Source organism: Gopherus flavomarginatus, chromosome 20, assembly GCF_025201925.1.
Source record: "Gopherus flavomarginatus isolate rGopFla2 chromosome 20, rGopFla2.mat.asm, whole genome shotgun sequence".
NCBI lineage: Eukaryota > Metazoa > Chordata > Testudines > Testudinidae > Gopherus > Gopherus flavomarginatus.
Window position 1 is genome coordinate 12,715,925 of NC_066636.1, and position 21,747 is coordinate 12,737,671.

Here is a 21,747-nt window from a genome sequence, read left to right on the forward strand (position 1 = left end):
CCCTCTCTGCTCAGGATATTGGGGTTCAGCTTCCTGGGTCAGATGCTGCAGCCTCCATTGTGATCTGGGAGACCAGGCTTGGCAGCTGCTGCTCCCCCAGTGGGGCTCTGTGCTGGGAAGTGACCTTAATTAAAGCTTCTTCTCTGCCCGGCCCAGGGGATGACTTTCTGCAGCTGGTCCTAGCCCCCTAGGGCAGTCCTGGGCCCTGTTACTACTAAATTCTGAGCCAGAGTCTCCAGGTAACTGAAAGACCTCAGGGAATGTCCTAGGGTCTGGCAAGAAAGTGACTCTGCACAAACAACACCACCTCATTTCTCCTCCCATTAGCGGTTGCCAGGAGGAAATCCAGCCATGGGAGAGCAAAGCCCCCAGGAATGGGACTGTCCCAGCCAGAGGGGCAGGGAGAGAGGACAGGGGAAGGAGAGACTGAAAGGGGCAGTGGGAGAAATGAATGTGGGGGAGAGATTTCCAGCTCTCTAGTCCACCCAGACACATGTATTGCTGCATCCTGGGGCAGAACCACTTTCCAGTGAACAAAACAAGGATCAGACAGAGCAAAAGCCAGTTCCTGACTCCATATTCCCCCTGCTGGGGTGTGGCTGCCGTGGGGTCAGTGTCTGAGGGAATCCCCCACAGTGACTCCTTTGGTTCTGCTCTTTTCTAGCCTTGTGTTCAGAGAAGGGGTGAGGGGAGAGAGAAGGGAGGTTAAAAATGTGTCTGTGGACTTAGCCTGGCAGGAGGGGCCAGGTCTAAATTGTAATAAACAGATTGAGCATTTCCCAGCATGACAGAATCTAGGGTGTCTGTCTGCAGGGAAAGGGCCTGGGGGAATTGTGATGTGAAATTAACTAAAACCGGTTCTGAAACGCCCACAACTGCCCTTCTCCCCCAGACAGGCTGCAGAATGTTTTGCTCCAGCTCATCCCAGCCTGGCGTGGGACAGGGAAGAGAAATGGCTGCAGTGGAGTCAGTCCAGGTAGAGATTATCGGGGGGTTGCTGGTGGGTTCCTGCTGGAGGAAAGGGAGAGCAAATACACCAGAGGTGGGAAGGTTTGCAGAGTCTGGTTTGGAGGTTGGAGCGGGGCAGGAAATTCACAGCGTGGGGAAAGGAGGAGGCCAGGGTGTGGCAGACCTGCTGGGAGTTATTTACTAAGTGGCCTAGATTCTAGGAACAGACCCAGGAGGTTTGGAGGTGGAAATGCCCTAATTTGTGAAGAGAGAAAATAACCCACCTACATGGAGCTAGTCAAACTGACCAGACTCCTAGTGCTGGAGCCTGACCTCATTAACCATCAGCTGCTGTGAGATATAAAGGGGACACCCATGAGTCAGGCTTATTGGAGCTGCCTCTCCCTTCATATCCCGCTCCTCACAATGAGGAGGGTGTTGGGCATCCTACCAGCGAGCTCTCCCTGGACCCTGCTAGGGGCTCCATCTCCTGTATCAGTCAGTGGCTAGTAGGGGGGTGATGGATATGCTGGGAGAGATAAGGGGCTCTCTCTTCATCCCCTCACCCTGGCATTTGCTGGATACTCTGAGCCAGGTCGAGGTGGGACTCTCCTGACTATGATCCACCCAGAGCTTCCATTTGATTCACTCTTCTCTGCCACAAATAGTGGGGCTGTGAGTGGGGCAGCAAGTCCTTAGTGTTGGACTCTTACTCTTTCAGGGGCTGGTGACCTTCAAGGAGATGGCTATGTATTTCACCAGGGAAGAGTGGGCTCTGCTGGACCCCACTCAGAGAGCCCTCTACTGGGATGTCATGCAGGAGAACTATGAGACTGTGACCTCGCTGGGTAAGGGTTCCTGTCCCTTCTGTTCTTGGAAGGGGAAATGAAGAGTGAAGGTTCACGCCACCCCCACAATGCCATCTGTACCCTGTCCTGTTTCAGCATCACCCCAATAGGCCAGTGACACACATAATACCAGAGACCCTCCTCTGCTGCAGAACACTTTGGGAACAGAGCACAGGAGCCGTATTGCACAGTGTCAAATATCTCCTGTTTGCTCAAGTGAAACTGGGGGTTAGGTCTGGCATAACTGTCCCATACCCCTAATCATTTTTGTTGCCCTTTTCTGAACCTTTTCCAATTCCAATATATCTATTTTTGAGATGGGGTGACATGTGCATGCAGTATTCAAGATGTGGGTGTATCATGGATTTATTTGCTGTTTTTACAAATATGATCTATGAGATATTCTGTCATATCTATCACTTTCTTAATTATTTCCTACATTGTTCACTTTTTTTCACTGCTGCTGCACATTGAGTGGATGTTTTCAGAGAACTATCCACAGTGACTCCAAGATCCATCTCTTGAGTGGAAACAACTAATTTAGACCCCATCATTTTGTATGTATAGTTGGGATTGTGTTTTCCAATGGGCTGCACTATGTGCTATCCTGTCATCTAGTACTGCTGAGATCCTGGATTCAGTAATATCCCTGCCCTTCCTGTTCCCTTTCTCCACCGAACCCCGCCAGCCCATGCTTCCTGTTCCCAGCTTCCCCAGGATTCTCGCACTGTCTCTGAACCTCTCTGTCAGCAAGAAGCAGTGCCAGGGACACTTGCCCTCTGTCTGGAGTCTTCGATTTCTGGGACATGGATTTACTTTCTCTGTGTTGTAAGAGGCTCTGTCATAATGAGTGTCTGTGATGTTACCCAGAGTACAATCTGGACTGTTAAATAGCTGTCCCCTCAGTCCTCCAGCATGGGGTGCCTTTTCCACTGTTTTCCCGCGAGAACAGCCCCTCTTGGCCAATTAACACACAGTCTCCAGCATGTAACTCACTCCCAGCTACACAGTATTGAGTGCTGCTAGACAGCCACTCATGAATTACACCTCAGGAGAAAACCAGCAAATTCTCAAGTGCCCAACTTTCCCCCAGAAATGTGCATCTTGCACTGTCCAGCACGCTACTGAACGACCCAAGCTCATATGAAGTCTGTCATTTCATCAGCGGAAAATGACATGCACCAGCTTGTTATCCCAAACAGAGTTTCCAACACACTTCAATCCACACATACTGGTTAGATGAACAATAAACCAAGATTGTTAACTACCAAAAACTAAAACTAGGCCCAGTCCATGAAAGGGGCACTCCCAGGAGAGACTGTATAAAGGCTGGAACATGAAACACCTTTGTAAACCTGAGACAGCTGCCTTGGGGACAATGACAGGGAGAATCCCCCAAAGTGACTCCTTTGTTTCTGCTCTTCTCTGGCCTCCGATTGTTCCTTCCAACGTGGAGTACTTTGCACTTGTCTCTACTGAATTTGATCCTATTTACTTCAGATCATTTCTCCCGTTTGTCCAGATCATTTTGAATTTTAATCCAATCCTCCAAAGCACTTACAACCCCTCCCAGCTTGGTGTTGTCCGCAAACTTGATACGTGTAAGAGAGAGACTGTTACTGGGAGGGTTTCCCCATGTGTCAGAGGGTTACACCCTGGTGGGAGGGGGCTAGGCCTGTACTGGAATAAGGTCACTCTGTGCTTCACAGTGTGCTAGAACCTAGAATGTGCATTAGCAGGGGAAAAGCTGGGGGGAATCGGCTTGGGGAATGGACAAAAGCCTAGTCTGAATTCTCACACCTTGCCCTTTTCACCCCGGCAGGCCAGAGAATAACATCCATGTTTCGCTGCAGATCATCTCGTCCTCCCAGGGGCAAGGAAATGGCTGCAATGGAGCTGGCTCAGGTAAGAGATTATCAGGGTGGCGGGCTCTGCTTGGAGGTTGAGGAGCAGTAAATGCATAAGAGGGTGGGAATTGCTAGAGGTGGTGGGAAGCAGGAAATATCTCGGGTGGAGAAAGGGAGGGGACAGCATGTGACAAACCTGCTGAGACTTGTGTAGTGTAGGGCGTGATGGGTTGTCACCCCCAGGAGGCAGTTTGTGGAGCTTCTGGGAACTGCTGTGTCCTCTAACCCTCACGCTGGGCTGGCCCTTCTCACACTGCTTTGCTGGAGATTTCGCCAGCCTCTCCAGGGCCTGTTATCACCCAACACAACAGCAGGTGGCGCCATGCAGCCAACTAAGCTACCTGAGTGCGTTACCTAAGCCACTCAAGGACAGATAGAAGACAAGAGCCAATTTCCCACTCCCCAACCTTGCACACTTGCTGTAGTATAAATCCAGAATGATACCATCTTATAGTGCACAGGGATCTCTATAATGCAAGCTCATTAATGTAGTTCCCCTTCCCCTCGATATGGGACAGATGTGCACAACAAGCTGAGATTTTCCCCAGACACTTCACTCAAAATACGCTGGTTAAGATAAAGCATCAAACAAGTTTATTAACTGCAGAAAGATAGATTAAGTGATTATAAGTGATAACAAACAGATCAAAGCAGATTATTTAGCAAATAACCAAAACTCAGACTAAGCCTAACATACTAGATGGATAGAATTTGAATTAGCAATTTCTCACCCTGACTGATGGTACAAGCAGTCCCCCAAGTTTCCATACACAAGCTAGAAATCTCTTGATCCTGGGAGCAGCACTTCCCCCACATCCGTTTTTGTTTCTCAGGTGTTTCCAGAAGTTCTCTTGTGTGGAGAATGAGGCCAAGAGATGATGTCACACCCCACCTTATGTAGCTTTTCCATATGGTGGGAACCTTTTGTTCCAAACTCAGTTCCTAGTCCAGTTTGTGGAAAAATACAGGTACTAAAATGGAGTTTAGTGTCATGTGGTCTGGTCACAGGCCCTGCTGAGTCATAGTAGCCATGACTCATAGGCTGGCTGAAACATTCACAGGAAGGCTAAGCTCTTCCACAGTCCATTGTCTTTGTTGAGCCATCAGCACTGTCTGGCTTCTTCATTGTTGTACCTGAAAGGCTCATTGTGGGTGTTACCCAGAGTAAGCACATTTGAAATACAGATACAGAGTCAATATCCATAACTTCAGATACGAACATGATATGTGCACACAAATAGGATAATCATATTCAGCAAATCAGAACTTTTCCAGTGACACCACACATGATGCATCTTCTACAAAATAGATCATAATTATGTCCTAATCATATTATAATCATACCACTATGATGAATATGGGGGTGTAGTGTCAGATAGGTCCTAATTTCAAGGCACAGGAGTTGGGAATGGAACTTCCCCTCTTTGTGGAACAGGAAATAACCCTCCAGCCAGGGCTGGGACAACTTCCCAGACTCTCAGTGATGGAGCCTGAATCTACTGACATTTCATTAATTACCACCAACCCCAATCTTTGTGGCAACTGTAAACTTTATCAGTGATGATTTTGTACTCTCTTCTAAGTCATGGATAAGAATGTTAAATAGCACAGGGCCAAGAACCAATCCCTGCAGGAACCTGCTAGAAAGAAATCCACTCGATCATGGTTCCCCATTTACTATCAGAGTTTTTAATCTATTTAATGTATGCCGTGTTTATTTTGTATCATTCTAGTTTTTTTTAGTAAAAATATTGTGCTAATCAAGTCATGTCCCTTACGGAAGTTTAGGTATATTACATCAATACTATTAGCTGCAACCAAACTTTTGATCTCATCCAATAAGGATATCCCGTTAGTTTGATAGGCTCTATTTTCTCTAAACCTTTGTTAATGGGCACTACAATTCTGACCTTCTAACTTCTATTCTTTATGATTGACTTCCCCTTTCTTCCATATATTTTATTTGGAGAGTGCTTGGATTCCTACCAGGGAGCCACTATCAGGGTCCAGAGACAGCCCCATCTCCTATATTAAGCTCTGGCTAGTAGCTATGTGATAAATGTGAAGACCCTGCTTCTGTCTGTCAGATGGGAGACACAAAGGTTCTCTCTTTCTACCCTCTGATGCCTCCTGGCTGCTGTAAGCAAGGTGGGGTGGGACTCTGTTAACATGTGCCTCCCGGAGCTTCCATTTCCCTGGTGCTGCTGTTCCGTGAATAGTGGGGTTGTGAGTGGGTCAGCAGGTACTGAGTATTGGACTCCTGCTCTTTCAGGGGCCGGTGACCTTCGAGGAGGTGTCTGTGTATTTCTCCAGGGAAGAGGGGACTCTGCTGGACCCCACTCAGAGAGCCCTCTACAGAGATGTCATGCAGGGGAACTATGAGACGATGGTCTTGCTGGGTAAGGATTCCTGTCCCTTCTGTTCTTGGAAGGGGAAATGAAGAGTGAAGGTTCATGCCACCCCCACAATGCCATCTGTACCCTGTCCTGTTTCAGCATCACCCCAATAGGCCAGTAACATACATACTACCAGAGACCCTCCTCTGCTGCAGAACACTTTGGGAACAGAGCACAGGAGCAGCATCACACAATGTCAAATATCTCCTCTTTACTCAAGTAAAACTGGGGTTAGGTCCAGCATAATGAACAGAAGCTTCCTACCCCCAGCCTTCTCTCAAACCCTGAGCCTTCTCTACCCAAACCAGAATGTGCTTGGGGTGTAACAAGCAGGCGGCTGGAGTCAGAGCTGCCAGTCCAGGGTTACTTATCATACAGACACTCAGTGCGTCCTTGAACGCTGGCTGGGAGTATCCAGACAGGGGAGCTCCAGCAGCAGAACACTGAATCTCACCCAGGATTACAGATGACACAACTCCTCGCTGATCTGGATTGCACCCCAGCATGTGAAAATGGCCTAGGTTGGTAGTGACATTTCTTGAGACATGGAGAGTCTTGCTCCCATATCACCAGGTGTAATAAAAATAACAGGAAAGGCCAAATATGGAAAACTGATTGTTCAGCTTGCTTTTGACCTGCATCATATTTTGCAATATATTCCAAATAAGGAAATTAACGTGCAACGTATGTGTCATTGTTTGTGGTTTTAAGCTGTAAAAGGCTTGTGTGATTTTTAGCTCGGGAACAGTATTCCAATAGCTGTCGCCCCCTGCGTGCTTGTAACCAAGAAAAGAGCCTCAGGCTGAGCTGATTCAAATATTAATCCTGTGGTCGTTTTCCACAACAGCCTCAATAGGTCCCTGTGATGGAATGTAAGGCTACATCTAGACTACCCACCGTATCGGCGGGTTAAAATCGATTGCTCGGGGATCGATATATGGCGTCTCATCTAGACGCCATATATCGATCCCCGAGCGCGCTTATATCGATTCCGGAACAACACCAACCCCAACGGAGTTGCTGATTTGACAGGGGGAGCCGCGGACATCGATCCCGCGCGGTGAGGATGGGTGAGTAATCCGATCTTAGATATTCGACTTCAGTTACGTTATTCACGTAGCTGAATTTGCGTATCTAAGATCGATTTCCCCCCGTAGTGTAGACCAGCCCTTAATGTCTTCACACCTTCCCCCTGCAGGAGAATGGCTGTTTGACCAGCTGTTTGCCTTGCTGTCTCTGAGGAACTGGTCTGTGGGTGTTCCCCAGAACTGTAACTTTTTCAGTAATATCATACTGTAAAATCTCACAATTTTACATACAGTGTTACTACACATTTTAACAGGAGGATAATATTCAGTAGGTTATGCGTTTTCTAATGATACCTCACAAGCCATACTGGGTACAAAATTGATCATAATTTTCTAGAAGAGTGAACACAGGGGTACAGATTGACACAGTGTCTGTGTGTGTGTTCCCAGCAGATATGTGGGTATTTCAATCCCTCATAAGCACAATGTTTGGCATCTTCAAGGACCTGGGGAACTGGTCCTGGGAATTCACTAGTTTAGCAAGTGTGAGACTGCATGAAATTGTGAGACACTTTGGTATTAATAATAAAATAATAGAATCTGATAAAATTGCAATGAATCATGCTAGGTATGCCATGTAAAGTGTCAGTGAAAATGTTATGATTTGCCAAGTATGATAATTTTGTTTCTATGTTTCTATCACCTTTGTATTGTGAGTTACAGATATGTAAGGTATATCTGTATTTCCAGACTTGTGCAGTTTTTCTGGGTGACACCCCCAGACATATTGGCATCAACATTGCCTAGCATGTTTGATGGCCCATTGAGGGTCATCAGCTGTACAATGAACCTATGGACCAAGGGGATACACCTATTGAGTCAGCAAGACATGCCGGGGTTTGCCTGTGTAATGAAACCTCCAAAGCTTTTCCATGCCATGTGCTGTGAAGCTTGTGTTTGGGACACAGGAAGTACAAGCCACATGGCAAAAGGAATATAAAGCGCAGCTGCATCATCTCCATCTTGTCTTCAATCCCCCTTCCTACCTCTGGAGCAACTTCTCTACAAACTGAACCCTGGAACAAAGGACTGAATGACCCATCCAAGCTGTGGATGCGTTCCAGACAGACTTTCAAGCCAGCAACTCACCAATACTGCTAAGAACCTGATATATCCATTTTGGAATGTATCTGACTGCTTTTCCATTTAAATTCTTTCTGTCTTTCTTTCTTTTAAACCTTTAGTTTAGATGCTAAAGAATTGTCTGGAAGGATGGAATTTAACTTCATTCTTTCATTTGTTCTTTCTTCTAAACATTTAGTTTAACTGCTAAAGGATTGGCTGGCAGCATGGTATTTTGGATGAGATCCAAACCTGGGTAATGTGGCTAACCTTCTACCCACCCACTTCCTGGATCCAATTAGGATCACTCTCCTGCTGCCCTCTGGCCATGCTGTATCACAGTGAGCAGAGTTTTTAAATAACCTCTCACTGTACGGGACCTAGTTGCTGATTAGGAGTCAGAGAACTGTCATGCAATAAAGGGGGCCGTGTGATTTCTTTTTTCAGAGTCTCGTTAACCAGTGTGTGGGATCAGAAGCACAGTTTGTGACTGGTCAGTGAGTTTAACTTCAGTGTTAACCACCAGTATGGGGAGCATCTGCTCTCCCTTTTTCAGCCTGCTCTGACCTTGGCATTTTCAGTGAGGACTGCCCCAGGCACACTAGGTCACACTAAGCACTGAAGATAAATTAACAGAATGTTTTTGATGATCAAGTTGTATGAAATCAACTGAACTCCTTTGTTTTCTTTCATCTGAGCGGAGTTTCTGGTTTTCCAACGTGATATGATCTCCCAGCTGGAACAAGGGGAAGAGCCATGGGTCCCAGAGCTCCAGGGTTCAGAGGAAAGAGAGATCCTGAGATCTCCCCGCACAGATGAGGAAACATTAAACCAACTCAGAATCTGTAAGTGCCTGAAGGAAACATCTAGGATGCCCTACAAAGCTCTTGGGAAGTCTCTCAGTTCATTATTGTCCATAGCAGGGGTCGCATCCGCAGGGTAAATATAGCTCAAGGCTTCCTATAGATGCAAGCAGACACCGGGCAGTAGCTTTCTCCCTTCCCCCTGTGAAGTTGGATGGGATGTGAAGGCTGAATTGATCCCCTCCTCTCTCCTGTTGGGGGGAGCTGAGTTCCTGATTTTTATTTGTCCTCTCTCCAGCACTTGTTTTGGTTTGGCCTTCCCCTTTCCATCCCTGTTTGAGGTTTCTGTCTCTATCACAGCAGGTGATGCAATGACGTGTGAGGTTCAGTACAGACCAGAAAAAGAGCAGGGAAACCAGCCAGGGGAGAAAATGGATAAATTTATTTCCTGTCAGGGAACTCAGAAGGGCCTTAAGGAAACCAGAATACAGCAGGAAATCTGCAGGGAAAAGCAAAAAAAATACATGTGCTGAGTGTGGGATAAACTTCACTTACAGATCAGGCCTTTCTCAACATCAGAGAATCCACACAGGGGAGAGGCCGTGTGAATGACATGAGTGCGGGAAAACTTTCAGTCGCAGCTCGCACCTTATTGGGCATCAGAGAATCCAGACAGGGAAGAGATCCTATGAATGCACTGAGTGCGGAAAACTTTCAGTCGCAGCTCACACCTTATTCGGCATCAGAGAATCCACACACAGGAGGGGTCCTATGAATGCAGTGAGTGCGGGAAAACCTTCAATCGCAGCTCTCACCTTATTCAGCATCAGAGAATCCACACGAGCAAGAAGCCCCGCGAATGCCGTCAGCAGGCCTGCACAACTCGTAAAGTGGTGATGTAGAGAAATTTCTGTATTAACTATCTCTATAAATCTTTATAACGTTGCATTGTGTTATTTTGTATTAAGTATCTTTATCTTTATGACATTGCATCCGGCATGATGTTATTTTGTAATTCATATGACTTGGCATTGTGCCTCTCTATTTTCATACAACTTTGTATTAGATCCCTATATAGAAAATTGATAGAAAACTTTGTATCAAATATTATAGCCCCTAAGGATAGTATAGTTAAAGTAAAAGAAAACATGTGCCTTTTTGCTAGAGGTAGAATAAGATCTTCCCCCGCACTCTGTAATCAATTGCTCTATTGACTGAATGAGGTGTGAATGAGTGAGGCTTGGAAGACACCCACCTCCAGACAGCTACAACAGTTGAAGAGGGAATGGGAGCCAGAGCAAAGGACAATACAACTTGTCAAGTGGGCCCAATAAAGAAGAGCAGACATATTGATGGCCTCAGGGATTAGAAGCAAGCACCTTCTTTAGAAAACACCCTCTTTGAGCAGCATTGGGACAACACCCAGAGAAAAGCAGCACAAAGACCAACGGACGCAGACCCAGATTTTGAATCTGGTCTAGATTTGCATAAGAGGGAAGCTGCTATAAATGCGAGGTGTCTTGCAGAAGGACCCCGGATCTCGTCTTGTCACCATCGGACCATCGATTTGGATCGGTAGAAGCCCGGCTCCACCCCTCCCCCATCTAACTCACCTGGCCAGTGCAGTTAAGGGGAGCAACTAGTTGGTAACAACAGCAAGACGGAGTGTGTTTATGTCTGTGTGTGTGCGTGAATGCATGACTGTGATATATATCTCATGTGCATATCATAGAGTATTAATTGATACCTGTATTACTAATAAATGTGGCATTTTGCCTTAATCCCCCTGAAAAGTTCCTGTACAGTACTTTGAGTAAAACAGCGAGGGCCACAATACTCCAAAGAAAACAGCTGAGGACCGAAACCCCCCGGCCCTGTGGAAACACCCCCCACTCAGGACCTCCCAGCCTGGCGGAAACACCTCGCCCAGCCCTGCAGAAACAAACCCTCCTTCCCCAGCGCCGCCTCACCAAAACAGCTGTGGGTCAAAAAGGAAGGTTGGTGGTGGGGAGGTGTTACTTGATGTTAAATCAACCAGGGACTCCCAGCCAAAGAGGTGGCTGGGAGCCCTCAGGGTCAAATTAAAGGGCCTGGGGCTCTGACGACCGGGGGAACCCGTAGCTTTTCAGGGCTGGGGCAGGGATTTAAAGGTCTCAGAGCTCCTGCTGCTGAGGGGAGTCTGAGCCCTTGAAATCCCAGCCTCACTCCATCCCCTGGAGCTGCCGCCAGGATTCAAAGGGCTCTGTGCTGCCTGCAGCCACAGGGATCCCTGAGCCCTTTAAATCTCAGCTGCTGCCGGGATTCAAAGGGCTCTGGGCTGCCCGTGGCGGTGGGGAGCCGTGAGACCTTTAAACCTCAGCTGTGGCCGGGAATCTCTGTGAGCAGCCCAGAGCCCTTTGAATCCCGGCCGTGGCTGGCAGGCCGGCTTTAGGAAGTGCGGGGCCCAATTTGAACATTTTTGGCGGGTCCCCGCAGGGATGATTGGGGTAAAACATGCCTTTCAGTTCTTAACAACCGGTTCCTTATAAAAAGTTCTGCCACAGTATGTATTTTTTGTACCAGTAGGGTTACCATACGTCCGTATTTTCCTCCCAGATGGCGATTTAAGAACCAAAAAGCCTGACATGTCTGGGAAAGTACAGATGTATGTTAACCCTACCTAAAAGTTCTTTTTTAAAAAGATGGGTCTGAACTAGAAATGAGCTCTGCCACTCCCTTAGGGTGTGCTAGGGTGCACATGTGTGGGTCCCAGCTGCTCCCTGCCCATCTCATTGAAGCAGGTGTGCAGGGTTACTTCCCTGGGAACTGCAGGGCACCAGTGAACATGGGGCTGGCTGGAGGTCGGGGAGGGGGAGGATGCGAGAGGTAGGGTCTGGCTGCAGGCTGGGCAAGGGGTGTGGGGCAGGCTGGAGACAAGAGGTGTGGGGTGGGCTGGCTGGTTTCAGGCACGGCCACAGGGAGGGTGTGGCATGGGTTGGCAGAGCTGGAGACAAAGGAGTGCGGGACTGGCTGGCTTCAGGCAGCGGGGTGTGGCAGGGGTTGGCTGGAGACGGGTTGGTGCAGGGCTGAAGGCAAGGCAGGGGGTACGGGGTTGGCTGCAGACAGGGCAGGGGGTGCAGGGCTGGTGCGGGCAGGGCAGGCAGTATGGCAGGGGTTGGCTGGAGACAGGGCAGGGGGTGCAGGGCTGGTGCGGGCAGGGCAGGCAGTGTGGCAGGGGTTGGCTGGAGACAGGGCAGGGGGTGCAGGGCTGGTGCGGGCAGGGCAGGCAGTGTGGCAGGGGCTGGCTGGAGACAGGGAAGGGGTTGCAGGGCTGGCTGGAGACGGGTTGGTGCAGGGCTGAAGGCAAGGCAGGGGGTGTGGGGCTGGCTGGAGATGGGCAGGCTGCAGGCAGGAACTGGTGCAAGCAGGGCAGGAGGTGTGGGGCTGGTGCGGGCAGGGGGTGCAGCAGGGGCTGGCTGGGGACGGGCTGGCTGCCGGCAGGGCAGGGGGTGCAGGTACAGGGGGTACAGCCCATCCTCTATGGTGAGTGCCTCCTTCTCCTCCTCCTCCTCCTCCTCCTCCCCCCTCTCCCACTAGGGTAGCAGCAGCAGCCTGGGGCTTGGGGGCTATTTCAAGGGCCCGGGGCGCCCCTGCTTCCACTGCCCCAGCTCTGTAAATAGCCGCGGGAACCCTGGGGAAGCGGCGTGGCTCCAGTGGCTATTTAAAGGGCCGGGGAGGTAGAAGCAATGGGAGTCCTGGACTTTTTAAATAGCCCCCAGAGCCCCGCAGCCATACCCCAGGGCTCCAGCAGCAGGGCTCTAGTGGCAATTTAAAGGGCCTGGGGTTCCAGCCCCTGCTGGGAGCCCCAGGCCTTTTAAATTGCCCCCTGCGGAAACTGGGCCACCCTGGTACAGCGCATTGGCTTTTGCTGGTACTGGGGCTTGGGTGCGGGGTCCTCTTAGGAGCAAGGCCGATTCAAGGGAATTGGTTAAATTGGCCTAAAGCCAGCCCTGGTGGCTGGGATTTAAAGAGCTCTGAGCTCCCCGCCCGCCTGCCCAGAGCCCTATAAATCCTGGCCGCGGCTGAGATTTAAAGAGCTCTGGGCTCCCTGCGGCTGCGGGCAGCTCAGAACCTTTTGAATCCCGGCCGCGGCTGAACTTTAAAGGGGTTTGGATTCCCCGCTGCTACGGGCAGCCCAGAGCCCTTTGATTCCTGGCTGCGGGACGCACAGTGAGACTTCACGGGCCGCACGTTGCCCGTGGGCCGTATGTTGTGCAGGCCTGGCATGGAGGGGCAAAATAGGTAAGAAATTTCCGTGGCCTGTCACTAGCAAATAGTAGCCACCATGGATCCTGCCATGGATCCTGGCTACATCTTAGCACTGTGGGAAGCAACCCTTCACAGAGACCATTGTCTTGTGGTTTGGGATACTTCTCAAGACATGCTGCACTCAGAGTGACCCCCTCATCCTGTGCCAGCTGGAGAAAAGAAAAGGGGCCAGCCAACTCTCCCACTACCAGCTGCAAACCACTGATCCCCAAACAGGGGGAGGCCTCTGGCTTTGATGTGTATTAAATATCAGGCTGGTCTCTTTCTTTGGCAAATATCTAACAGAGCTAAAAAGAGGGAACAAATGATCCTCAAAGGAGAGGGGAAAGACAATCACTGGGAAATTTAATCCCCTGCAACATCCAGAATGGAGAGCGACTCAGGGCAACAGGTTCCCCCGAAGGAAGAAGTTTTTGGGATTTAGAAACATAAGGAACAGCACAAAACTTGAGAGGATTGTTAATTGACATTTGATAATGACACAGAGGGAAAACCTGAGCTTTCAGATCAGTGTTCAGAAATGAAAGACAAAGGTTGGAAATCAGAGATTTTGGATCCATTTTGCAAATTATAGAGAGGAAAGTGGAAAATCAGAGGGATTTTATATCAGTTGTTAATAGGAGGTAAAATCTGAGTGTTTCACATGAATACTTGATAAATGAATAAAGAGGCAATGGGCAACATTTGCAAACATTTTGTGTTCAATAATCTGAGAAAAGGTGTAAAGGTGTAAGATTTTCTTATTATTTTATAATTAGAGACAGGAAAATCTCAGGGCATATTCAATTAGAAATAGACAACTAGAGAGAAGTGGGGCAAATGTTTAGGTTATTTTATTTGAATCTTTGAGATTTGCAAAGAAATTGTGTCACAAACTGCATATTTGATAACATGAGAGGAAAACACCAAGATCAGAGGGGAGAGAGTCACTTTCCTGTCAGGGCCCAGTGCTCCCTCCCCCTCCCCCTCCGGGGTCTCTCACTCACTGGGGGCTCCAGGCGGGGCTGGTGCGGTCAGAGCCTGGGGCTGCCTAGGGGGCAGGTCCCAGCTGGAGAAAGCCCCCCCCCCGGCCAGGATAGGAATGTGCTACTGATAGCAGCCTGGGGCTGGACCCTCTCTATGGGGGACACTTGCTCCCCCCTCCCCTTCCTGGCCCTTCCCACGCCCTGTTGCCAGCAGAGAGTGGCCCCCCCAGCCCAGCCCAGAGGTGTCCCTGTCTCAGACCCCCTCCAGCCTCTGCCCAGTTCAGAAATCACTCGGGGGAACCATTTCCCACCTACAGAAGGACAAATCACTGCCGTGAAAATGTGGGGAAACACCCCAAACCTGAGATCTGAACTGGCCATTGGCAAAGGGGAGAGAAAATGGGGCACAATGGGGGGAGGGGAACAGGGAACTTCTCAGGGGTTTGAGGGAAGGGGGTGTCAGCCTGGATGTTGCTTGTTGCTCTCTAGGGAGAAAGGGGGCAGGACAGGAGAGGAGGGGGGTCTCCACGGAGGGGGCAGTGGTAATTCCGAGGGGATCTCAGCCCTCCCTTTTTCTCCCCGCTCCTCAGGGGTCACCTGCTCTTCTCCCCTCGCCCCCCGGCCATGTCCCGGCTGCACAGACATTTTCCATCCATCCCTTTCCCAGGTCTCCCCCCTCCGCAGCCCCCGCCCGACCCCACGCAGGGGCTGCTAGGTGTAATGCATGTTCAGTAGGGATTTCTCCCCTACTAATGCTGGGGTGTCCTTCTCCTATAGGTTAGTCTACTAATGATCTCATCTTGGTGCCATGTGTGTCAGTTCATTGCCATGGCACTCGTGTGCTTAGACATCTGAGGATGCTCTATAGAAAAGCTCCTTGAGTGAGGTGATCCACAGGGAGTAGCTCAAAGCTCCAAAGTGCCTGGCCAGGGGCAGGACATTGGCACAGCAAGGGCGGGGTGTGGCAGTGACATCACAAAGGCCTTTTGCAGGACCTCACACTATTGGTCAAAGACTATTGGTGAGCAGGTGGTGACCTCACAGAGAGATCCTGACATCAGTCAGGGGCCAGGGGCTAGGGAAACCTCAGAGACCCCTGTGGCTTTGCTTCAGCAAGTCTCCTTCTCCAGGTCTCTGTCTGAGGACTGAGAGAGTATTCGGGTTCACGGACATGAGCGCCAGGAGAAACCTCTTTCCAGTTTTCTCCTTCCCTTGTAGTGATTTTACTAGTAAACAGCCGTCCCTGTTTAGAAGGTAAGAGCCTCCTGGAGGTGTGAAACCTGTTCAGTCTGATCCATCTTGTGACAGGTGAATTCGAGGCATGGAAAACGGGAGCTTAAGGGGGCAAAATTTTATTCTGCACCTGGGATTTTGTCCCTTACAATCACTGGGGACATTAGGGTTTGTCCTTTTTGTTTCACCTCTTCCTCCATCGCTCCCTCCCTCCTTTCTCTTCTCTTGCTTCCTTTGTCCTTTTACCTGTTCCCCTCCCAACACCAGGAGGGAGGGGGAGAGAGAGTGTGTGTGTGTGTTTTTTTTAGTTTTTTGCAGGGCAGTGCACTGCAGTTCTCACTGTGGGAGGTCTACCCAAAAATGTGAGGCTGAACTATTGCTCGGGAAGTGATCCCCACTGGTGACCTGGGCCATCCTTTGGGCTCTCTGGTGAGATCCCTCAGCCTCCCATCCTCAGTCTCTACCCTGATTGGCTGAGCCGGGGGTAATTGACAGGGAGGAGAATCAGGTCCTTGTTTTTCTCTTTATAAGTCAAAACCAGTTCTATGTTTGATGAATTTTGCCGCTTCTCTGCATTAGTTGTCTCTGAGCAGTTCATGATTCTCTCTAACATTGCAGTTCTCCTCAAATAGTTGCTGAATAGTTATTGTCACTGTTGTTGGTCTGGAGCTCATCTGAGAGCACTTTATTCAGGTCATTCAGTGTCTGAAATTCAAGATCCAATGGGTAGTTTGAAAATCAGGGCTCTTGGGTCCTATTCCCAACTCTGCCTCTGACTGGCTGTGTGACCTAAAACAAGTCAATTCTCCATTCTCAGCCTTAGCTTCTCCCTCTTTCAAGTAGAAATAATAATGATCCGCTCTTACCTACCTGACGGTGGGTGGAGGATGGAGGTACATTGAAGAGTGTCACTAGGAGTAGGGCATAATATGAGGTGTCCTATCACGTTTACTCAGAGCAGATTAACACGTAATAGAATAGCTGAAATAGTCTATTTTATGTGCATTTTTTTATTTTGAAATTGTTAAGAGCAGCAATGACTTAGCTCAGACTGAAGCATCTTATCTAATGTTTGAGATCTAAGTGTCTCCTCTTTGTGTGCGAGGAGACAATTTAACACACTCTGACAAACAGGAGATGCTTTTGTTTTGCAATACAATGTTTTTGCAAAGAACTTTCATCCCACTTGTTATGATTTTGAGAAACAAACCGGATTAGCCTGAATGGGATTTTCTGACAGAAATGGATTCAATGAAATTTCCCCACCATCTCGATTCCTGAGCTCTATCCCTGCCTCTGGGGGGGTTATTGTCTGTTAGAACAGGAGTCAGGACTGGTGGCTTCTCTTTCTGGCTCTGCCACCACCTTACTCTGTAGGCGCATGGGTAGGTCACTTCCCTTCTCTGCACCTCAGGCTCCTCCCATCAGTCCAATGGGAACAGGGACAGTTCTCAAACTCCGGGCAGTTGTGAGCCTGAGTGAGATAAGGGGCTTTAAAGCCCTTTGTGAAGGAGAAAGGGGAGTTTCACAGTGTTTAGCACCAAGGAATTCTAAAGTTTGCTAAAATGTCTAGTCTATGGAAACAAGAAATGGTCGGGGCCAATCTTTAACCAGTGCCTTTTTAAAAGCCCATTCAGGGATGTGAGTCCGTGTCTTTCAGGTACCTGGGGTTCTTTGCCAGCAGGAGAGAAGAGGTTCCTGCCTCCTTTTTTGTGGCCTTGACAAACCAGGTGCTGTGCCCCAGTTCTCGTCTGAGATCCCTAAAAAAGAACAGCTTCCCATCCATGACCAAGACAGGACCTTTCTCTGAAAGGGGAACAAAGAGACCCCTGAGACTTACAGACTAGCTAGCCTCACTGCCATTGCTGGAGAGATCCTGCAATACATTCTTAAGCACTCAGTTTGTCAGCAGCACCTACAGAATAGTTTGGTTCTTAGGACTAGTGAGCATGGATTTGTCAAGAACAAATCATTCCAAACCAATCCTCTTTCCTTCTTTGGCAGGGTTTTGGGCCTGGTGGAGGTGGGTAAACAGTAGATGGGATCTAGTTTGGGGTTGCTAAGGCTTTTCACACAGTCCCGTAGCACATTCTCACAAGCAAACGAGGGAAATGCAGTCCAGCTGTAATCAGTGTAATGTTGGTGCAGAGCTGGTTGAAAGCCCAGACTCCAGGAGCCCTTCTCCATGTTTGGCTGTCCAATGGAGAGGGTGTACCTAGTGGGTCCGGCAGGGATCAGTCCGCGATCCGATACTATTCAATATTTTCATGAATGATTTGGAAAATGCAGTGGAGAGCATGCTTCTAAAATTTGCAACTGACACCAAGCACTTAGGAGCACAGGGTTGGAATTCAAAACGCCCTTAACCAATTGGACACTTGGTCTTCTTGAGCCAAACTCCATGGTTGGGCCCCTCTCTCTAGACTGGGCTGAAGTGAAACCCCAGAGCCAAACACTCCTCCCAGGTACCGAGCTCTGACCTTGAATGGTCAGATGCTGCTTAGTACTGTCAGAGCAGCTTTTGCTGGGGGATTCTCCCAGCACTTTCCAATAGCGGGAAAGTATGAAATCCCCATTTGACTGCTGGGGACAGAGCCCTAGAGTGTGGAGCAACTTGCCGAAAGTCCCCCCAGGGAAAGGAAAACAACCAGCCGTGGAACCAATAGGAAATCCAGCAATGGAACTCAGGAGTCCTGGGGGTGTGCTAAGGTGTCCTGATGTCCCGATTTTATAGGGACAGTCCAAATTTTGGGGTCTTTTTCTTATCTAGGATTCTATTACCCCCTCCTCAGTCCCGATTTTTCACATTTGCTGTCTGGTCACCCAAGAGTGTGCACATGTGTGGGTCCCAGCTGCCTGCCCCCTTCATTGAAGCAGATGTGCATGGTTACTGCCCTGGGAACTGCAGGGCACCAGTGGACATGGAGTTGGCTGGAGGTAGGGTCTGGCTGCAGGCAGGGCAAGGGATGAGGGGCTGGCTGGCTTCAGGCTGGGGGGTGCATCAGGGGTTGGCTGGAGACAGGGTAGGGGGTGCGGGGCTGGCTGCAGACAGGGGGTGCAGGGCTAGTGCAGGCTGGGGGTGTGTGGGGGCTGGCTGGCTTTGGGCAGGGCCACAGGGGGGAGCGGCAGGAGTTGGCTGGAGACAGGGCAGGGTGTGTGTCAGGGGCTGGCTGTGGGGCTGGCTGCAGGCAGGGCAGGGAGGATGCGGCTGGTGCGGGCAGGGCAGAAGGTGCAGGGCTGGATGGAGACAGAGGATGGCTGCGGGCAGGGCAGGGCAGGGGTTGCAGGGCTGGCTGCAGGCAGGGCATGGGGCAGGGCCCGTGCAAGGATGTTTCATGCCGTAGGCGAAACTTCCACCTTGCGCCCTCCTCCCCCGCGCCCCCGCCCTAAGGCGCCCCACCCGTGGCAGCTCCCACCTCCACCCTGAGGCGCCCCTCTTGTGGCAACTCCCCCGCTCTGCCCTGCAGCACCCCCCCCTCGCCCCAGCTCACCCCTGCTCCGAGCACGAGCACCCCAAGCACACCATGACCGCTTCACTTCTCCTGCCTCCCAGGTTTGCGGCAACTAAGCCTGCCAGGCAGTCAAGAACCCTCCTCTGAGCCACAGCAGCCCTGACAGTTGACAATAGAGGCACCTTAACCCCTGAGTTCCTTCAATGTGTCCCCCTCCGGGGTCCAGCTCTGATCACCAGATACTCGGGGTATGTCTATACCACCTGCCGAATCGGTGGGCAGCGATCGATCCAGCAGGGTCGATATATCGCATCTAGTGTAGATGCAACACATCGAGTGCTCTCCCCTTGACTGCTGTACTCCAGCTTGGTGAGAGATGCAGGCAGAGTCTACGGGGAGCTGCAGCAGTCGACTCACCACCACTGTGACATTATAAGTATAATCTAATATCTAATTGAAAGGTGACAGGGCCAGAAAGAGTTAATTATCTCACCTCACCAACTGACCTGACCCATGGGTGAACCTTAAGAACTGCTTAGCTAGATATGTAAATGAACAGAGCTTTGAAATGCAAGTCTGCATTGTTAGAAGTAGAAGGGGAGATTTTTGCTCAGGTCTTGTGATGTAAGCAAACAAGTCTTGTCTGTTGCTATAATTTTAATTCAAAGAGCAAAAAAGGAATATTAACATTTATGATGGTACTTGAGTGAAATAGTATTATCGTCTATGTGTCTCTTTGAAGGTTGTGGTAACCTCTATTTGAACTGTTTAATGAATAAATTACCCTGTACTAATTGCCAGGATGTTTGGAAGGAGAGCTAAGCCTATTGTTTTCTCAGGCGGAAAGGCTGCTGGAAATGTATAAGAAGCCTGGGACACGATCCTTCTTCATCTCAGATCTGCTTTGGGTTTCAAGACAGGGAAACCTTAAGCCACAAGGATTGTGATCCACAGTCACAGACTGGAGCCACCCTGAATATGGAAATTGGACTATAACCTATGGACTATTTCAAAAAGGACTTTTGGCTACTACAAGCTCACCTCTACTATGTATCTGAACCTCAAGAATTGAATTCAAGTCTATATGTCTATTAATCTTTTAACCAACATTCTCTCTCTTTTCTTTTCTAATACATTTTAGCTTATTTAATAAGAATTGGCTATAGCATGTATTTTAGGTAAGATCTAAGTTGTAATAGATCCTGAGTATGTGGCTGATCCTTTGGGATTGGAAGAATCTTTTCTTTTATATGATGAAGTAAGATTTTCAGGAATCATCATCATATCTGACATGTGTGTCTGAACGGAGGCCTGAGGCTGGGTACTTTAAGGGAACTGCGTGGCTTAAACTTCTAAGTAACCAGTGAGGTACTACAGAAGCTGCTTTGTGCTGGCTTGGTAAATCTAAGTATTGAATTCACCACCAGCATTTGGGATTTGTCTGCCCTGTTTTGTTTGCAGTTCACCCTGATTAAGTGACCTCAGCTGGCTCCCACAGGGAGCACCGTCACACCTACATCCAGGCTGTAGGGGTCCGAGGGATCTTAGGGGCCTTGAGGTGCACAGATAACTACGTCCAGGCCGTAGGGGTCCCTGGGGGGCTTAGAGAGTTTTTGGGGGGACACAGATACCAATCTCCAGGATCTAGGGGTCCCAGTGGGGTTTAGGGGGTTCATGGGGGGCATAGATTCCTACGTCCAGGCTGGAGGCATTCTGGGAGTCTTAGGGGATTTTTGGGGGCCCAGGATACCTGTGTCCCGGCTGTAGGGGTACCAGGGGGTCTTAGGGGTTCGAGTGGGCAAAGATACGTATGCCCAGGCTGTATCGGTCCCAGGGGCGATTAGAGGTTTTGTGAGGGGCACAGATATCTACATCCAGATTGTAGATGTCCTGGCGGGGGGATAGGGGGGTTGTGGGGGTACAAATACCTACATCCAGGCTGTAGGTTTTCCTGGGCGGTTAGGGGGTTTCTGAGGGGCACATATACCTAGGTGCACATTGGAGTGTCCTGGGGGGCTTATGGAGTCTATATGGAGCACAGATAACAATGTTCTGGCTGTATAGGTCCCTGGGGGGCTTAGGGGGCTTGTGAGGGGGCACAGAAACCTAAGCTCAGGATGGAGGGGTCTACAGGGGTCTTAGGTGTTTGTTGGGGGGGCACAGATACCTACGTCCAGGCTACAGGGGTCCCGGAAGGGCTGAGGGTCTGTCACGGAGTGTGGGGGAGTCCGGTCCTGCACCTCTCTTCCTGGGACACAAGGTGACTCTCAGCCAGCCAGTAAAACAGAAGGTTTATTGGACAGCAGGAGTGAAGGATACAGCAGAGTTTGGAGGCACAAGCAGGACCCCTCAATCGAGTCCTTCTGGAGGTTCAGGAAACTTAACTCCCAGTTTCGGATTCCCTGAATTCCAACCACCTAGACCAAAACCGAAACTGAACTAACTCCCTCCAGCTGGCCCCTTCCTGTGCCCAGCTTCCCTGGCAAAGGTGCTGACCCCCTCCCCCTTGCCTAGCTCACGTTACAGGCTGAGCACGTGTCCGGTCCTAAAGTCACCCCCTGCTCTCCCATCCCCCACACAGACAGTCCCTACTCCATCACAGTAATGCCCAGAGCATTTCCCTCATGGAGCAACAGTGACACCGTGTGGCCATGCAGGTTAATGCCCAGTAAATTTCCCACATGGAGCAACAGTGACACTGTGTGGCCACGCAGGGTAATGCACAGAGCATTTCCTG

The 21,747-nt window shown here is 49.7% G+C and overlaps 1 protein-coding gene across 1 annotated transcript; it reads left to right on the forward strand.

Annotated features, from left to right (window-relative positions):
- Nucleotides 1–1,680: 1,680 nt before the first annotated feature.
- LOC127037854 (zinc finger protein 75A-like) lies at nucleotides 1,681–6,340 on the forward strand. Its single transcript, XM_050930001.1, has 3 exons — nucleotides 1,681–1,796; nucleotides 3,619–3,701; nucleotides 5,976–6,340. Exons 1-3 carry the CDS (start codon nucleotides 1,691–1,693, stop codon nucleotides 6,141–6,143), a joined length of 357 nt encoding a protein of 118 aa, XP_050785958.1. The 5' UTR covers nucleotides 1,681–1,690; the 3' UTR covers nucleotides 6,144–6,340.
- The last annotated feature ends 15,407 nt before the right edge of the window (nucleotides 6,341–21,747 follow it).